Here is a 16623-nt window from a genome sequence, read left to right as displayed (position 1 = left end):
CTGAGCTCCATCCAGCAGACCTGTTTCCGAATCCTTTCGAGGCACAGTAACTCATCCCAAACGTTAATGCAAACACTTTCTCTTTCTTCCTGCCCTCATACGCCGTTACACTGCTCATGTAAAAATAAGGAGTTGTGTTTAAATCTGAACAACTGCTTCCTTTTGCACGCCTCCAAGTTTAGGAGCTCTCCTGAAGCTCTCCTCTGAGAAGTGAACGTGGAGATGCTTGGGGGCTGAATGCACAAAGCGTGCTGAAGTGTGGCCATGATAGCTGAGGGTCTCCTGCACAGGAAGACGGCTACGTCCCTGTTGCCCATAGTTGTGATAAGGGGCTGTTGCTGCGTTGGTTGGTTTGCTTGCTTTTAGGAGGCCTTTGGAAATAGCATCATCTGTTGTAGCTGTAATAGAGTTCACGGTGTACACGTTGCCAGAACCTTGGATGGATTTGTCATGAGAAAACAAATGTTATCCCCTGAATTCAGGTTAGCTAACCCACTATTAAGTGAGGATATGTGGTGTCCGTAGGCTAGGGCATGCCATAGTCACATCTCATCTAGGCAGGAATATTCAGAATTGTGAAACACTACTTTCTGCACAGTCATCTTTAACTTCATGGGTTTTAGGATGACACCTCAAAAACAAGCACAAAATTCCTGATGTTGTTGTCAGCTTAGTCAGTACTGAGCAGACCCTGTGCAGCAGAGCATAAAATGCTTACCAAAGTGTTTTCAGGAAATACAGATTCCGTGAGTTCACGGAGGTTCATTATATTCCCCTGCAGTTACATCCAGTTTTGCAAGAATGTTGTTATTTACTTTGCTGAAGTTGGGGTCATAACTGTGCACAGAGATCTGTAGCAGCTGTGCAAGGAGCCAAGGTTAGAGATCCCTTACGTCGTGTCGCCAGTTTGCCCTCCTTTGTGGCCAGATGTTGGGTAACCCTTAATTATTTAAAAATTCTTTGAAGATGCAGATAGTGAGATAACATCTTGTTTAGCATGCAGGGTGCTTAACAGTTAATTTTTTCTTCAAAATGTCAATATCGTTAGATAAAAGCCAGGCTATTCTAAGTTGTTATTCTAATGTCTTTTCCACTCTCTAATTATGAGCTTGATAGGGGTTTTATCATCTAGGTGGCTTGATGGACTTCGGTCGGTAACAGCAGGAAATGAGAGGGACATGCTCTTGCTCTGTGCTACACCCCTCTGTTCCACTGGGAAAATAAATGTAGGAACAAAACTGACTGCTTTTTTTTCCTCTGTATCGGATGGGTGAGAGTTGACTGCAGTGCAAATTAGCGGCTCCTCTCGCGATTCTGCTTATGAAGAACGTGGGTTCCTCTGGAAAGACTTTGAACTTGGGAGATGTTGTTTCATATGAAAGCAAGCAGAAGGTGGGGGAAAGTGCAGCAGTCAGAGGTATCTCACTCGTGTGAATATATCGTGGCATGCGATTAGTGGCTTAGGGCTTGTGTATATACTTATGGGGGTAGTGGGAGGAGGAAGGTGCTGGATCCTGAAAAATAGGAAGATGTAGATGATTGTGTCAAAGGAAGGAGCCTTGCAATGATCTTATTTGAAATGGGAAACGAAAACATGGACTGCCCTGCCCCAGTTCTTGGGATCTTGCAGGGAGTCAGCGTGGTAGCACAGGCTGCCTTGGCATTGTGTGGCAGCAAACTGAGTCTAACAGAAGAATAACTTTTTTAGCTGTACTTCTGCTGCTGATGACCAATGGTCTGCTGGTGTGTTGCAAGAAACTCCTAATTGCTAGTTTTGCTAGGAATAGTTTTTTTTGTCGGGTTTTTTTTTTTTTTTTTCCTTTCTTCTTATTCCCTCTCCTCCCTCTTCTCACATTGCAAGCCTGAGTTACTACCGTGCTGGCAGACAGTGTACTTGGCACTAACAATAAAGGCAGCGCTAGAAAGATTTGTATTTAAGGAATGTGTAAGATGTGTGTCAGAAGATTTGTCGAGCTGGAGCTGGTGCTTGGTGGAGTTCCGTCTGCTCCTGTTGAATAAACTGGCATTTAGTTGGATCCTCAGAAGACCACAGACCTCTTCTGCTGGAAAAAGTGGGTGTTGTAGGAAACTCTAGATACAGCCATGCTAATTCTCATAAATCTCTCAGCTTCTTTCCATGCCCCTAAACATAGGGTTTGCAATCCCTAATGGGGTATGAAGACACCGCATTGAAGTGGCTTTACTTGGCACTGGATTAAGACATTCTGGGGCCTTGAGCCGTAACACGACTTGGTGCTGGCACTGCGTGCAGCTCGCAGCAGAGGGCTCCTCTTATCATGTGAGTAGAGCTGGGAGCTTTTCATCCTGCTAGAATAATGGCGAGGCCTTATCTTCACCTCAGAGCAACAGTGGGACACACATGGAGCAGTACACTGATTAATACCTGCCTTTTTGTTCTTTTTTTTTTTTTTTTTTTGGATAAGAAATACATTTCCTTCGCAGTTGATGAGGTTACTGAGAGATACGGGACTGCTCCTGTGATTCTTGGTTTTTCTGCCATTAGGTAGGTTACGTTTTGCATTTATCACTTTGCAGTATTTAATTGAGAGAACCAGAAACTTGCCCTGTCTTAAGTACTGACTTACACTGTGTAATTCAAACAACGGAAGCTTTGGATGTCAGCATACAGTACTTGCACTTAATCTGGCTGTGGATCAGCTACCTTTGAATTGAGCCTTAAGGTAGTGCTTTTTGGGCTTTGTCAGCTCAGTTGGACTTCTGACAGCTATTGAGAAAGTCAGAGAAGAGGATTGGCTTTGTTTCCTCTGATCTGTTGAAGCTTTTTGTCTCTTACTTACCTCATCTGGGGCAGCTGAGGACTTTATTTAGAGCCTGAAGAGGAGAAAAATTGGATAACTTGAACTGCCTGGAAAACACTGCTGGACATGGGTTTAGTTTTAAGGCTACCCAAAAGTTAGGACTGGCACTGCTTGTTACTGATAAGACAGCTCTTTGCCTGAAGAACAGAATTTATTACATTCTGGATAATCCTTAAGGTTTGAAACGAACGGTGTCCCTTGCAACCAGGTAGGTCCACTCTCAGGTGAGTGCTGTCAACACCTGCCAACAGCAGCTGTGCCTCGGGGTGCTGAGGGAGCAGTGCCCACAGACATTCTTCCAGTGGTGGCTGTCCATCAGACGTCTGGTGGGATGCTTCCTTCCCTTTTCGCACAGAGTCTGGACTTTGCTTAACATGCTGCAGTTATTGGTTTCCTTCTGCCCCAGCTTGGGGGAAGACTGAAAGATGTTCCCCTAGGGTCACAGGGAACCTGTTTTTCTGTATGAATGAAGGCATAGGATAGTGAGGTGAAACTCTGGCTGTGCTTGGGGACAAATTGCAGTCCGCAGAGTGATACGGGCAGCCAGAGGCTCTCGTGCAAGATGGGCTTCGTCAGTGCTCATCCAGCTAGCGTCTGATTTATGTTTGAACTTATCTCAGGCTCACTTCTGCAGTGCTTGGTGACCAAGCTTGTTTGCTCCTTGGTGAGCAGGCATTGCAGTGGCCCCAAGCCATGTAGCAGCTGCAGTGCTCTTGGCAGCCATGGGCTCCCGCAGTGGGTGATGAGGTTATTGGAAAGGCTGCCTGAAGATACACCTGATTGCCGTACTTTGTAACTTCAATTATACTCTCCTTTCTTTTTCCTAGAAAATGGGATGTTTCCCAAAGGTGTCTGCCCCATGGTTTGCTTATCAAGCTTACCAGTTGTGTAATAATGCATTTCAAAATTGGTGCCTGTGAAGTAAAGCATTCATGTTGGGGCAGGAGGGATGAGGTTGCTTGTTGGGTCAAAGCATTAACTCTGTGACCGGAGTTAATCTTTTGGCAGTGATCCTGGCAATGGCTATTGTGTTTTGTTTGGTTTTTCCCTTTAGCTTCCTTAGCAGTTTGTTGCAGTCTCTCTACTCTTTCTTGCTCTCTTATCCATGCTTCCCTCCACCCATAAGAAAGTAGATGTACGTTTTTTAATCCTGATGTCAAAGGTCATTGCTGGTTTAGAGAAGAGAAACCTAAATGTGCTGAAAATTCACAAGAGAAGGAAGTTTTGCTTTGAGAAAGTATTTGCTCTTTTCTTTGGAGCATTGCAGCACGCTCACTGGCCTTGATTAAGGCATTTGAATTCTTCTTCCCCCTCCAAACCCTCAGGAGGGAAAACAGCTTTGACATATCACTGAAGGCAGCTTTTCCTTTAAAGCTTCAATTCCAGCCTCAGGTAGTTACTTACAGATCTCAGATTGCATTGAAAAAAAGAAAAGTAATTTGACTGAGAGCTTTTTCTCATCTTTGCTGGAGACACACAGCACCTTACAGGTTCAGAAAAAGAGCACTTCCACACTTATTTGTACATCAGATGTTTTTGTTTTAAATAACATGTGAGGTTACTTTAGCCTTACCCCTGAAATGTGAATGTTTTTTAGTAGGTTTCTGACTAAGCTGTAGGTAGCTGGAGTTTCCTGAACTTCACCTAGGTAAGGCAGTAAAGTACCTAGGTGTGTTCTGGGAGTCCTATGGCTGTTCTTGTTGTCACCTCTTGCACCAGGGAGAGCTTTGTGCTTGTATTATTTGCATCTCTGAGGTTATAGGTAAATAGGATCTCTTCTTCAGTTATTTTTACTTCCCTTCAAAATGTGCTCTGAAGAGAGTTTACTTTCAATGCAGTTCTGTGTCAATCCACCAGATGACACTTGACGCTTGAAGATGGAAAGAAGATGAGTGGTCTGGTCATAAGAATGCTGTATTTCTTTATTGATGTGGGAAAGAAACAGAACATTTTTATTTCCAGAATGTTTTCATATGGAAATTTTCAGTGCCATGTATCAAAAATGCTTACACGCTGTAGGTGTGCTCTTCCTCGTGGTCACGAGGAAAGAAAATTGAGAGATTCATATGAAGGCTTTGAACAAAATTCTTAAGGGCAAAAGATAACAAACCGGAATCACCTTCTGATGAACTGGTATTAAAAATGATGCTCTTCTTGAGTGTGAAATTGGTAGTAGGAGCAAGGACAGACACTGTAGGTTGTGTTCTTAGACTGCTCAGCTCATGGGAAGCAGAGTGCTTTGTGACCCTGCTCTGTGTGTAGGCCGCGCCGCAGTACTGACTGCAATTACAGGCGTGTAAATGGTGACACGGCACTGTCACTGCAACATGTCTTGAAAATGTACCTGTCCATGCAAGCCGTGACGTGGGGCTGAGGACAAGTGGTTCTCTTTTATATCAGTGTGGAGCTGAACTCAGTATGCTGAAGTTGTGTGATAAAACTGAGGGTTAAAGTCTGGGGCTAATGCCCGTCTCCTGTGTGCTTTTTTTTGTGTGTAGGAGACAGTAGACAAATGAGCCAGAAAACTTTGCTGTAGAAATTTAAGTCAACAAAGTACTATGGTGTAAAGGGTTCCTTGTGATGGGCTCACACAGTGGGATGCTGGCCACGGGGTCGCTGCTTGAGGGCTGGGGAGGGCAGAGAACCAGGGCTGGTCCCTGCAGCACAGGCTGCGGCATGGAATTGCGGCTCTGTGTTGTTCTGAATTGGCCTTAGCAATGCTTTTGTCCATATGCAAAGGTTTCTCACTGCTGCTCATCTTAAAAAGGAATTTGTAAGTAGAGCGAGGGGAGCAAGAGGTGGGCCTAGCCATCGCATTCAAACCACGTAGTATTGAGGAGGCTTATGGATGTGTGAAAGCAGTCAGTATTTGGTTTAAAAGTAGAATGCATAGTTTCATATGAAGTATTTTCCCTTTCTTCTGGGAAACTTCATTTGCTGTAGATTTTGTTCCCATCATGTGGCTTTCTTTACCATCTGGTGGACGTGCTGCTCAAGTGTTGTGCCTAATCGATAGGATCAATCACACTGTGGTTTTGGGAGTGATGTGTTGCACTGGTGCTTTTAATCTAAAATGTCAAGATTGGTATTTTGTTGATACTGTCTTTCGGACAGTATAACTTAGGCAGCTTGCAAGTGACCTGTGTTTCTTCTCCAATGGAAAACGTGTACCTATGGCTTTGCCTTCCCATGTAGTCAACTTGTTGTTTACTACCGACCTGTTTTACATGTCTCAGCAAAATGAAGCACTGGCTGCTCAGGATTGCTGTGTGTGACCCTGACCTGGTCTGTTGGTTCAAGGAACTTTCTCCAAGACACTCAACGTTCTTGTTCCTCTTCGCTTAGTGCCATTCATGGGGACTGAAGGAGCCACAGTGGCTCCTTCTGTGCATGAAAGTTTCACTGGGGCACTTTCCCGTACTCAAACACATGGCTGTGTATTCTTTGCTCCTCGCAGTGTGCCTGTGTTTGGTAATTGTGCTGGACTGTGTGCTTTGTTTTGCTCTCTGAAATTGCCATTTCTATTGAGTGGTTACAAAGTTTGAAGAGCAGGAATTTGTGGGGAAATTCCACAGTGTCAAATTTGGTTCCAATTTTTTTTTTTGTTTCATTTTTTTAGTTAAAGTGAATAAAAACCAAATACCTGATAAACCCTGCCTACCCTGTACATTTTAATCTAATGTAACTTAGTCTGCCTCCAGACAGCTGGTAGTGGGCAATAAGGCTGCTGTGCATGAGAAGCAAGGAGGAATGATACTTCTTGCTGAAGATCTGGGAATCGTCTGCTTAGCAGATGTTTAAAGTAAGTCTTGTATTAGTTCTGCTTACGGGTTTGTGTGAGTGCGGCTCATGGATTTATGTACATTCTTGTTGTAATGATTGAGTTCCTCTGAAAAAATCCCCGACCAGGTAGTGACACTGCAGTATGTATGCTGGCAAGTCCACCTGTGCTTGAAATCTGTCCCACCATTAATCTTGGGAAAATCGATGGGTCGTTTTCGTTAGTGGACTCTTGCTCAGGAATTTAGTGCAGTCTGCACAGTTGGAAAGATCGTCTTGCTTGTCTGTTCACTGCTGCTAATTTTTAGGAGCTGCAGATTTTTGCTACGTGGCCCACCCTGTGGGTTTCCACTGCTTGCTTTTTTTTTTTTTTTCGCTAAGTTGTAGAGAATGCAGAAAAGATTTGGAAAAAAAAAATGCCCTTGGATATATAAACCCAGCATTGTGATAGGTTTCTTCTTAAATCATGGTAGAGGAAAAAAAAAAAAAAAGAAAAAAGGTTAAAAATAGAAGAATTGTAGTGACTGTTAGCCAAGTAACGTGGCTGAACGCTTGTCCTGAAATCCTGGAATTGGGATGTGAAGCAGTGGGGCTGCACGTGGGGCTGGAAGCGCCTCCTGGGAGCAGAGCCCAGCAGCACAGCAGGGTGGCTGTCCTGGAGAGCTGCTTCTCAGGGCTGGAGTCAGATCTGCTGCAGCTGAAGCCTCTAGCTGCTCCAGGCTTCCTTTAGCATCAGGTTTGCAGTGTTCCACTATGGAGAAAATGAGCAATATTTTATTTATAGTTGCAGGATTCGAGCGAACTTTTCCAAGGCTACAATTCTACATTTTCCAGGTAGTGTGTATTGGCTTTAGGTCAAGCAGTAGTTCATGTGCTGTCTTACTCAGTCAACGGGTCAGTCTGGGATCCATTTGGAAGTGGGGCTAAGAGTGCGTCATTGGTAAAGCTTTGTGGTCTGTCTGGGGTTGGCACTGTCGGGGTGCCTCCATTCAGATGGGAGGTGGACAGGCCTACACACAGCTTGGAAAGCTCTTCAGTGGCAGGATGAACATTAAGGCTTGCATTTGGAGGGCTGGCAAAATTGAAATTAATAATTGTTAGCCTTTGTAATTTAAATTTCAGTCTTGCTTTGCCTTTTATCCTGTGCATAGGTCAAAAGCATGTCTGGCTTCTCTTTCCCTTTTGCTTTCTTCACCCCAATACCTCGGCAGTATATTAAAATGGAGACATTCCATGTCCAATCTCAACAAAGCTAAGCTGGCATGAAATAGTTTACAGGACATTTGCGGTATTCCCTGCCGCCCTCCCCCATTCCTCTCCATCTGTTATCCAACCCTTTGTTTCTCACTTCACTCTTTTTTATTCCCTTGCATTGCTTGTGGTCAACCTTTTGTTATTCTTTTCTTCAGATTTGTCTCAAAACCCCATGAAACAATTATGAAGAAAACATAAAGAACCAGTTCTCAGACTCAAGCCTAACTTTTAAACCATGTTCAAATGAGATTTGCAATGAGGTGATGGGAGTTTATGGATCCCCAATTAGAAGCAAAGCCAGGCGAGCGTGATGAATTTATTGATGATAAACCTCAGCCCCAATTAAACATTTGTTGAAGCTCAATTTAGTAAATTACAGCAGATTATTGCTGCTTTAGCTGCAGATGCTGGGTCTTCCTGGGCTCTGGAGGAGTGTGTTGCACCACGTTGGTGGGGATGGTAACAGCAGTCCTGGGCTCTGTCCTACCCGAGGCTCGCTGCAAGATGAAGAGAATTCCCTCATCCTTCTTAAAATCAAACTTGGAAAACATCCCCAAGAGTCTTTTCAAGATGCACCATGCACCACTGAGGGGGACAAGGAGGAAGGCATAAAACTAATTTTTCTGTTTGATTAAAGAGGATCTGAACTGACTCTGGAGGCAGCCAGAAGGCTGCAAAGTTCCCAGGGCAACAAATTAATTAGCTTAATACAAACTTGACCTTACTTGTGTAGAAATTCATGTTTTACAGGTTGGAGAAGAGTGTGGCAGGACAGCAGTCACACGGTGGTTCAGTGAAACTCTGGATCAAAACTGTTGCAAATAACCAGAGGGCATGGGTAATTCGGTAGGCTCCATGGCGTGCACATTTTCTCACTGTGGGAAACCTGGGTATTTCTTTAATATTGTGCCTTGCCTTTCCTTGCTTCACTTCTGCCCAGCCTTTTTTCTGTAGTCCAGTAGGTCCAGTTTGCTTTGTGTTTTGTAACCAGTACAGAGCTTTCCACCTTTTCCATATAGGGGTCCTCTCTTTCCTATCCACTTAGCAATATGGAAGGATATTTCCTCGAGAAAATAGGTTTTTCCAGCCAAGAATGCATTGCCAAATGTTTGTCTAAAGCATGTCATTAGTATGGACGAAACAAATGATAACCAGCCCAAATCCAAACCTCTTGGCAGCCAGCTGGAACAAAGGACTCTTTTGACTATCTTGCGCCAGACGTTCAAACCCATGCAAGAGGCTGTGCTTAGAGGAACAACATTCAAAATAGAAGCCCTGGGTGCCATAGAATAGGCAAGTTGGTGCAAGGCAAGAGGGCCTGGTAACTTTATTCCTCAAGGCAGGATGTAGTTTCATGGCTGTCTGAAAAAAAATGAGAGAACAAAAGTAAATCCTGCTGCAGGAACTGAGCTTGCTTTGGGTCCAGGGCAGCTCTGGTTGGTCTGTTTGAGCAGCTCTGCTCCTGTGAGCAGCAGTGGCTGCAGCAGTGCGGCAGCTGGCCAGCAGCAAGGAGCTCAGCCTGTCGCCTTGGGTTTCCTTCCTCTGGTTCCCCTGAGAGAAAACCTGCTGCATCTCAGCTGGGAGGTGATTGCAATTGCTGTAATTGATCAGTTATCCCACGTCAATGGAAGTGTTGCATCATGAAGTGCTTTGGGATTTGGGGGGAAAAAGTCTTCTGTGATAATAAGATTATCATTAAGCCTGGTTAGTTATGATTGAACACATTCCAGAATCTGAGATGAAGGCTCTAGAAACTGCAGGCTTCTCCTGATCATCGTGGTGCAGATCTTTGTGTGAGCACTGTTTTTTGATTGATGTAATATAGAAATTAACAGGAATGCTCAGACTCTTTTTTCTACAGCTCTAACTTCTGCCTTGGCTTAGTGAGGCATGCTGGCTTGCCGTGCCAGGCAAGTGTGCTGCTGCTTGTTCCTGGCAAGGAATCTAGGTCATTTGTACCTCTTAAGCCTGGTAGAGAAATGAGCAATTGAGTGAATTGTAGCCTTTCATTTTACATAAAGTGAAAGAAAATGTGAAAGAGGGAAAAAAAGAGAAAGTCTTTTATGTGAAAGCGTACACACATACAGATGTTTGCAAAAGCTGCAGAAAAAAAGCTGTGAATGCAAGAGGTTTGTCATAAATGAGGAGCAATAGTCCATGCGAAAATTGCTAATATAACGACAGTCTCTTTGTTGCTGTGCAACTTTCCACAGAGCCATTTGATTAACACCATTTTTACTATCTTTGAATCCATATGAAAGCAAAGTGAAGCACGATCCCCATGCTTCCCTTTGGGTGTTCCGCTGAGGAAAGCAGCCCCAGCAGGAGCTCTGAAAGCAGCTCAGCACCACGGCTGCTGCTCTGGAGCTCTTTCACCTTTGCTCGTGCAAAATGCGTGTTACTGCGCAGTGCAGCCATTGCTGAGGGGCTGCTGGACATTTCCTTTTCTTTGGCCCAGGCTGTGATTTTTTGGCCAGTCTCAGTCTTCAGATCGAGAATTGGTCTCTCTTTAGAGCATCACGTATTTACGTGTGCGTTCTTACAAACATACAGTTCTGTTCCTGCGTAGTATTACTTTGATAAAAATGGATGCGTGAGCCAGGCTGTCTCTTCCCATGTGTCTGTGGGTACATTTAGAATCCATTTTTCATAGAGTTGTGATAGTCAGTCCAACGCTTCTACTTGTGCAGGACAGGGCCTTTGGATCATTAAGACTTCTAATGACAGCTGTGGAATGAGTGCTCCAGCGTAGCATGAAGAGGAAGCGAGTGCTTTGAAAGCCTCGAAGCTTTGCTTGGAAGCACCAATTTAAATCATTTAAGGGAGTGATTTCTTAGCAAATATACTTAGTGCTCAGTGTAAATGAATCTGTATGGCAGAATACTGTGTTCTTTTTACTTCTTGCATGAAACGCCTTTATGGTGCTAAGTTCTTTGCACGGTGTCTATTCTCTGTGTGTTCCTTTGCTTTTTTTTTTTTTTCCCCCCTGCAGAATTGCACATTCTGCTTCCATGGGAGCATGACTAATGTAGGGTTTGATTTCTATAGCACTAGTGATGTCGTGCCAGTGTTTTAGCAGGGGATTCCCATCAAAATTTCCCTGCCGCCCATGTGCCAGTGAGGAGTTGTGTGAATCCAAGATGTGCTTCGCTTACATACTTTGGGGGGAAATGTGAGGCCCCCGCTTACTTTCTCACCTGATAGCTGCTGCCAGAGGGGAGCGGGTGGCTGAGCCTTGGCCAGGAGTGCCTGCTCCAGCTGTGCCTGCTGGGAAACCTTGGCAACACAGGACTTTTTTTTCCCTTCTTTCTCTTTCAAGCATTCCCTGTTTGGACTGTGAACAAAGAGTGTTTTAGTAAGTGTTTGTACAGTGCCTATCTCACTGGGCTCTGCTTTCCTTTGGGATTGTTAGGTGCTTTTGTAGTAATAATGAAATTAAAGCTGCCCACTGGTCCAACAAGCAGCTGTCAGAGTGCTTCACCCAGGGCAAGGGCTGGCACTCTGCACTGCAGAGCTGTGCATGAGGAGGAAAAGTGATTGAGCCTTTTGCAGCCTGTCTTCGTAACGCCAGGAGGACTGCAGAGCTTCACACCTGAGCACTAACAGTGTGCCACTCTCTTGCACTGTCTGCTATCAGAGCAGTGTGTGAGGGTTTGGGGAGAGATTTCTTCACTGTCATGTTATTTGTGAATAACTGTTTATTCCTATCGCTCTTAAACGGAGGATCTGTGAAATTAATTGTGAGAAACTACTGTAAGAGCAGCAAGCTACCTCTCAGTAGGTTCCTAGTTATTGAAGGGAATGGTGTCAAGGTACCTAGACAGTCGTTCTCATATATGTGCTTGTGTATGAATTAAATATATATATAATTTTTACATATATACATGTATATATAAAATTAACAAAGACTTGGCCTGGCTCATGCTCTTGCTAAGCTGTTCAGTGTTATGCACCATTCAGAGCACACAAGTGTGTTTCCCCTCGTACAAAGGCTATCTTTGTGTTTTGTGTGAAGTCACGGTCTATTTAAAACTCTGTATTTTAATAATGGGTTTCACTGGAAACAGGAGGAAATGAGTCCGTGGGTTTTTGTCCTGATAAACCCAAATTGGAAATTGCAAAGTCAACTGTGAATAAATATCTGTGTTGTGTTCTGTTGTTCCTTCTTTCCAGTTTTGTTCCTCTTTTCTGAATGTTTTACAGGCGGTTATAAAGTTCACATCAGTGGTTGCATACAAGTTTGGGAGTTCATGGAAGAGCTGCTTCTAAAGCATGTGCTGACCGTGTCAATGAATGAGAACTGAAGCAGGCACATGGGGCCTGTCGTGTCTTCCTGATATGTTCTGTTTAATTGTACTTCAGTGTCTGTTGCTGAAGGTGGTTATCAGCACTGCCCGTAGGTACAGTTTATGTACCGTGAGATCTAAAACCTGTATGGAGTGCGTGGTATAAAATGGATGTATCAAAGACCTTTATGTAAGGACCGATGCAATTAATTTCATTACAGAATTGTTCTTTTTTTGTTTGCTTTGTCTTCTAAAACTGTCAGTAGCTGGGTCTGTTGGGATGTTTAACCTTCTCTTGACACCAGTTACACCCAACAAGTGGTATAACTCTTTTTTCTGCAGGATTTTAAGGGGAAGTGTCTAAAATAAGCAGCACGAATCCATGTGATTAGGGCAGTACTTTCTGTTTAGTTTGCTTAAGCGTAGGAAAGCAAAGATTGGGTTCATGGAGATCATTTGGGCAGTTCAGTAACAATTATCTGGAATCACAGAGCTGTTTGAGTCGGAGGGGGCCCTTGAAGGCCATCTGGTTCAACCCCGCTGAACAGGGACACCTACAGCTCCATCAGGTGCTCAGAGCATGTGCAGCCCAACCTTGGGTGTCTGCAGGGACGGGACATCTAGCTCTCCTTACTGTTAGCATTCAATAGTTTAATTTCCCCCTGTAAAAAGAATGTTGCAGGCATAATACGCTTGCTTTCAACTTTCAAAGTCTTGATTTATCCTTCAAAAAAACATGAATCTGTGGGAGCAGCCTCTGGGATCCTATGAGGTTCAGCTGGTGCACCCGAACTTCCCAGCAGGAGAACAGCAGGTGGGGAGGCAGCCAGCAGTGGGTCCTGCTGCTCCCAGCCTGCATCCTGCTCCATGCAGTGCCACGCAGTCGCCCCCTCCAATTCAAGGATGCTCAGCTTGAAAATTGCATATCTTAGGCAGAAACGTAACCTGCTGGGTTCTCGCAGGGATGTATTCTGGCAGCAGAGCTGACTGACAGCAATGCTGGTTCCATTTTCTTAAAATGTATTTAGTTATCAAAAATTTAGCTTGCAAATGAACACCGATATGAGCCATTGCTGCCAAAGAAACTTCAGGTTGCAAATATCATGCTTTAGAGTTGGAAATGCAACTCTAATGATTGCAGATTCGAGGAAAAAAAAATGCTGGTGTCTGATGAAGATTTTTGATTAATATTTTAAAGCAGCCTTTGTTTCTAGGCAGCATCTGAAAGCCTTACGAGCTCATACGAGGAATTTTTCTGCTATTATACACAAAGGAAGTGCTGGCACTTAGCTGAGACAGGTTTTTAAATGCTGGAAACATAGGAAGGTTTTGAAAAGTCAGCTTTTTAAAAAATAAATTAAAAAAAAAATCACTTTAGCCTCATTTCTAATGACTTGGACTGGGTTAGAGTGCGTGGAAAAACTGAATGGCTCATGAAAGGTATCCCGAGTTGTCTCTGCCAACACAGCCATCTTTGATCAGGAGAGGATTACAGAAATACACGTTACAAACTGCCAGCTGTCCCTTGAATCTGCTTTTAGGAGCTGCTGTATCGTTTGGCTCTCAGTTATTTTATGTGGGCGGCTGCAGTGTGTTGGTGCAGCGTGCTTGCGTAGCTCTCAGATGTGAGTGTGATTTTTTTTTGGGGGGTTATTTGAAAGTTATTAATATCTTCAAAAAAATGGTTCTTCAGCACAGCGTTACTTTCTGGTTAGAATGAGTCACTTTGTCTTTGGGCTTTTGTGACTTTTTTCTGCAGCTGATACTATTAATTGATACAACCAATACCGATGCTATGAATACGTAGCCAATCCTAGGTCTGTACCAAATATATGCTATTGCAATTAGGCAAGCTCACAGCTTTCCTTTGTTTCACTCGCAGGTGGATGTGGTTACCAGGTTATTAAATAAGTGTTGAACAAATGTCAGGGACCTCCTTGTTCCCTCTTTTGCTGTGTAATGATATGAAGTATTAGTTTATCCTTAACAATGGCCTCTTTTTTTTTTAAATTAGATATCTAATTTTTTCCCACCAGGCAGAGGTTATCAGCAATCGAAGGGCCGCCAGCAACCAAGAGATTAATTCTTCGTTTCTTTGATTGTGAGCAATTCTCATACAAAGCTTCAAGCAGATTATGGAGTCATAAATAGCCATTCGCTTGTCATTTTTGTTCTACTTCGTCTTTCTCAATAAAAGACTGAAGTCTGTTGCTTTTTTTCCTTCTCTCAGCTTTGCACATCCGATCTTGTGCCCTGTTACTAGGAGACGTGGCATGATGCGTGTTACTTCACCGGAGCACAGTGATACCAGCCTCTTAATCACGGGAATGCTGGCTTGTGGGAGCCTTGCTATTCAGCTCTTACACAGGCTGGAAGCAGTAATGCTTTGTTATTTGTTCAGGGAGTCTTTGAAGAAACACCCTGGCTATCATTTCCAGACATACCTGTACACGTGTGATTTTTATAGACACGTATAAAAGTGTATTTTCTTTGACTTCTTAAAATATATGCTCTTGCAGAGGTTTCTTGCCCTTCTGCTGTGCCTCGGTTGCAACCTTTGTCTCCCTGTGCCAGTCTACCTTTTAACAAAAAGAATAATACATCTGAGCTACTCCTGGCCGAATTCCCCTGGGCTGGCTGAGCTTCCCTGTATCAGCACCAACTCTTTAATCTGCTTTTCTGAGGAAGCAAGGGAAGCAGGGCACTGCCGTTGTGCTGCCTGTCCCTCACTGCTCTCGGGACTGCAGGCTCATTTCAAACCAGGCAGATGGATAAAGGAGTCAATGGCTCCAGAATATATGTGGCTTTTTTTACTTCCAGCTTTACAGAACCTTGCTAGCCACGTAGCCTGCTCTCCCCACAGCGGGGGGGACACGTGGTGAAGCCTTTGGGCCATTGGACTGTGTCTGCCATTGGGCAGGGGGCATGGAGTGCTGCAGACTGATGGCATCCAGAGCTGGCCCTTGCTTGCTGGCAATAAGGGAGGGGCATGAGGGAGAGTTGATATCAACAGCAGCGCAGGATGAGGCCAGAAACATGCAAGATCAGGCTGTGTGTGCTGAGCTGCGTGCTGTTGCTCTACACTGTTCTGAGGGGCTACAACCCCAAAGTGGCTCTGTTGCCTCTTGGCTGCAGCTGAGCTGAGCTGCGTGGGTCTCCGGCTGTGTGGAGTTAAAAACCTTTTCCTACGTTTGTGTTGGCAGATTTATTTCTGAGTCTGTTTAGAGGTTGGGATTTTGCTTTGAGCGATGCTTCGCTACTGGTGGTTGTGAGGATGCAGTGGTGGGGCAGCTGCAGGAGCGCAGGAAGGCATAGAGTTGTGCTTGGTATGAGCTGGGCACCGTGTGGTGTGAGTGGGGAAGCGTTCTTAGGGTAATGGCACAAACCAAAGCAGAAATCAGTGCAGCGACAGGAGTCAGAAGGGGACCCACGTTAGGGGGTTTCTCCCCACAGCAGTGGGAGAGACCACCTATACCTCCTGAGGAGCATTGGCGCCACAGTGCCACCTCATTTTCCCACGTGGGACCCAGAGGAGGAGCAGGGAGATAAGAGAAGGCAGCTGCTCTGGGTGTGTTGGTGTGCTGTGGGACCAGGACCAGCCCCAGCGGGGGTTTCTGTACATGAAATCCCTGTAGCCTGGCTGGGCTTTTCCATCCTCATGCCCAGCTGGCTCTCCGCTTTTCTCACAGTGTCTTAACCTTGCCTCAACACTGCAGCTGGCCATTCATATGGCCCTCAGCTCCATTCTGTGCTTAACTTTCCCATTTTTAAGTAAGCCTTCTGGAAATGGTAAGTAAACATACTGTGGAATTTAGAGTGGATTCCCTTTAGCTGCTGTGCTGCTGTTTGCTGTGCTTACAGATCCCAGGGGACCTGGTGTGATACAGGTGTCCCGATGCCCGTGCTGAGGCAACAAATCTGGCTGGTGTGTCGTTTGACAGCTGTTATTAAAAGACCTTCAGCAATTCCTGCATGCTCAGAGATAGTGAATGGGTACAGAATTGAAATACATTACTTTAGTAGTAGTTAACAGTGGACTGATGCCTGTGGAAGTTGCTGTTGCTCTGGAGAGCAAGTATTGTGTCAGTCTAACACATCACACTGCTGTCGCTGCATGTGGTGGCCATGTGCATCTGTCTGCTGTTTCACTGTCTTCCGTACTTAGCCTGAGATCATCATTGTCCTAACAGTGATATTTAAAATTGTACTTAGTGAAGGCTGTATGTACATGAGCCCAACCTCAGCCCAGTATACACACTAGCACAGCTGACACAAAGTGTCATCTCTAACTTACATTTAAATTTTAGTGCATTAACCAATGCTGCAAACCCATGGCAATTAGGCTATATTAGCCAGTCTTGGTGGGATTTTAGTGCCAGGCTTCAGTCTGCCATGGGTTATTTTGGCGGATCTCTAAGAGGAACTGTAATGACCCGGGGGGAATGAGTTGGGGTCTCACCACA

General features: G+C 44.6%; 1 protein-coding gene across 14 annotated transcripts in view; it reads left to right on the top strand.

Moving 5' to 3' along the window:
• FGD3 (FYVE, RhoGEF and PH domain containing 3) overlaps positions 1-16623 on the top strand; it is a 111130-nt gene that overhangs the window by 22125 nt on the left and 72382 nt on the right. The window contains exon 1 of one of the 14 annotated variants that reach the window (XM_046900164.1): positions 1215-1329. The exons of 10 other annotated variants lie outside the window; for them this stretch is intronic. Coding sequence is in view for 1 of the 4 variants with exons in the window: in XM_015293408.4 (XP_015148894.2) it covers positions 1321-1417 (97 nt within the window). In the remaining 3 variants the exon portion in view is untranslated. Of the gene's footprint in view, positions 1-1214; positions 3049-16623 lie in introns of those variants that run through there. 3 more of the 14 variants (XM_040646757.2, XM_015293408.4, XM_046900165.1) reach the window with 3 other exon arrangements.

Source organism: Gallus gallus, chromosome 12, assembly GCF_016699485.2.
Source record: "Gallus gallus isolate bGalGal1 chromosome 12, bGalGal1.mat.broiler.GRCg7b, whole genome shotgun sequence".
In the NCBI taxonomy this organism is placed as follows: Eukaryota; Metazoa; Chordata; class Aves; order Galliformes; family Phasianidae; genus Gallus; species Gallus gallus.
This window is presented reverse-complemented; position numbering and strand designations above follow the sequence as displayed.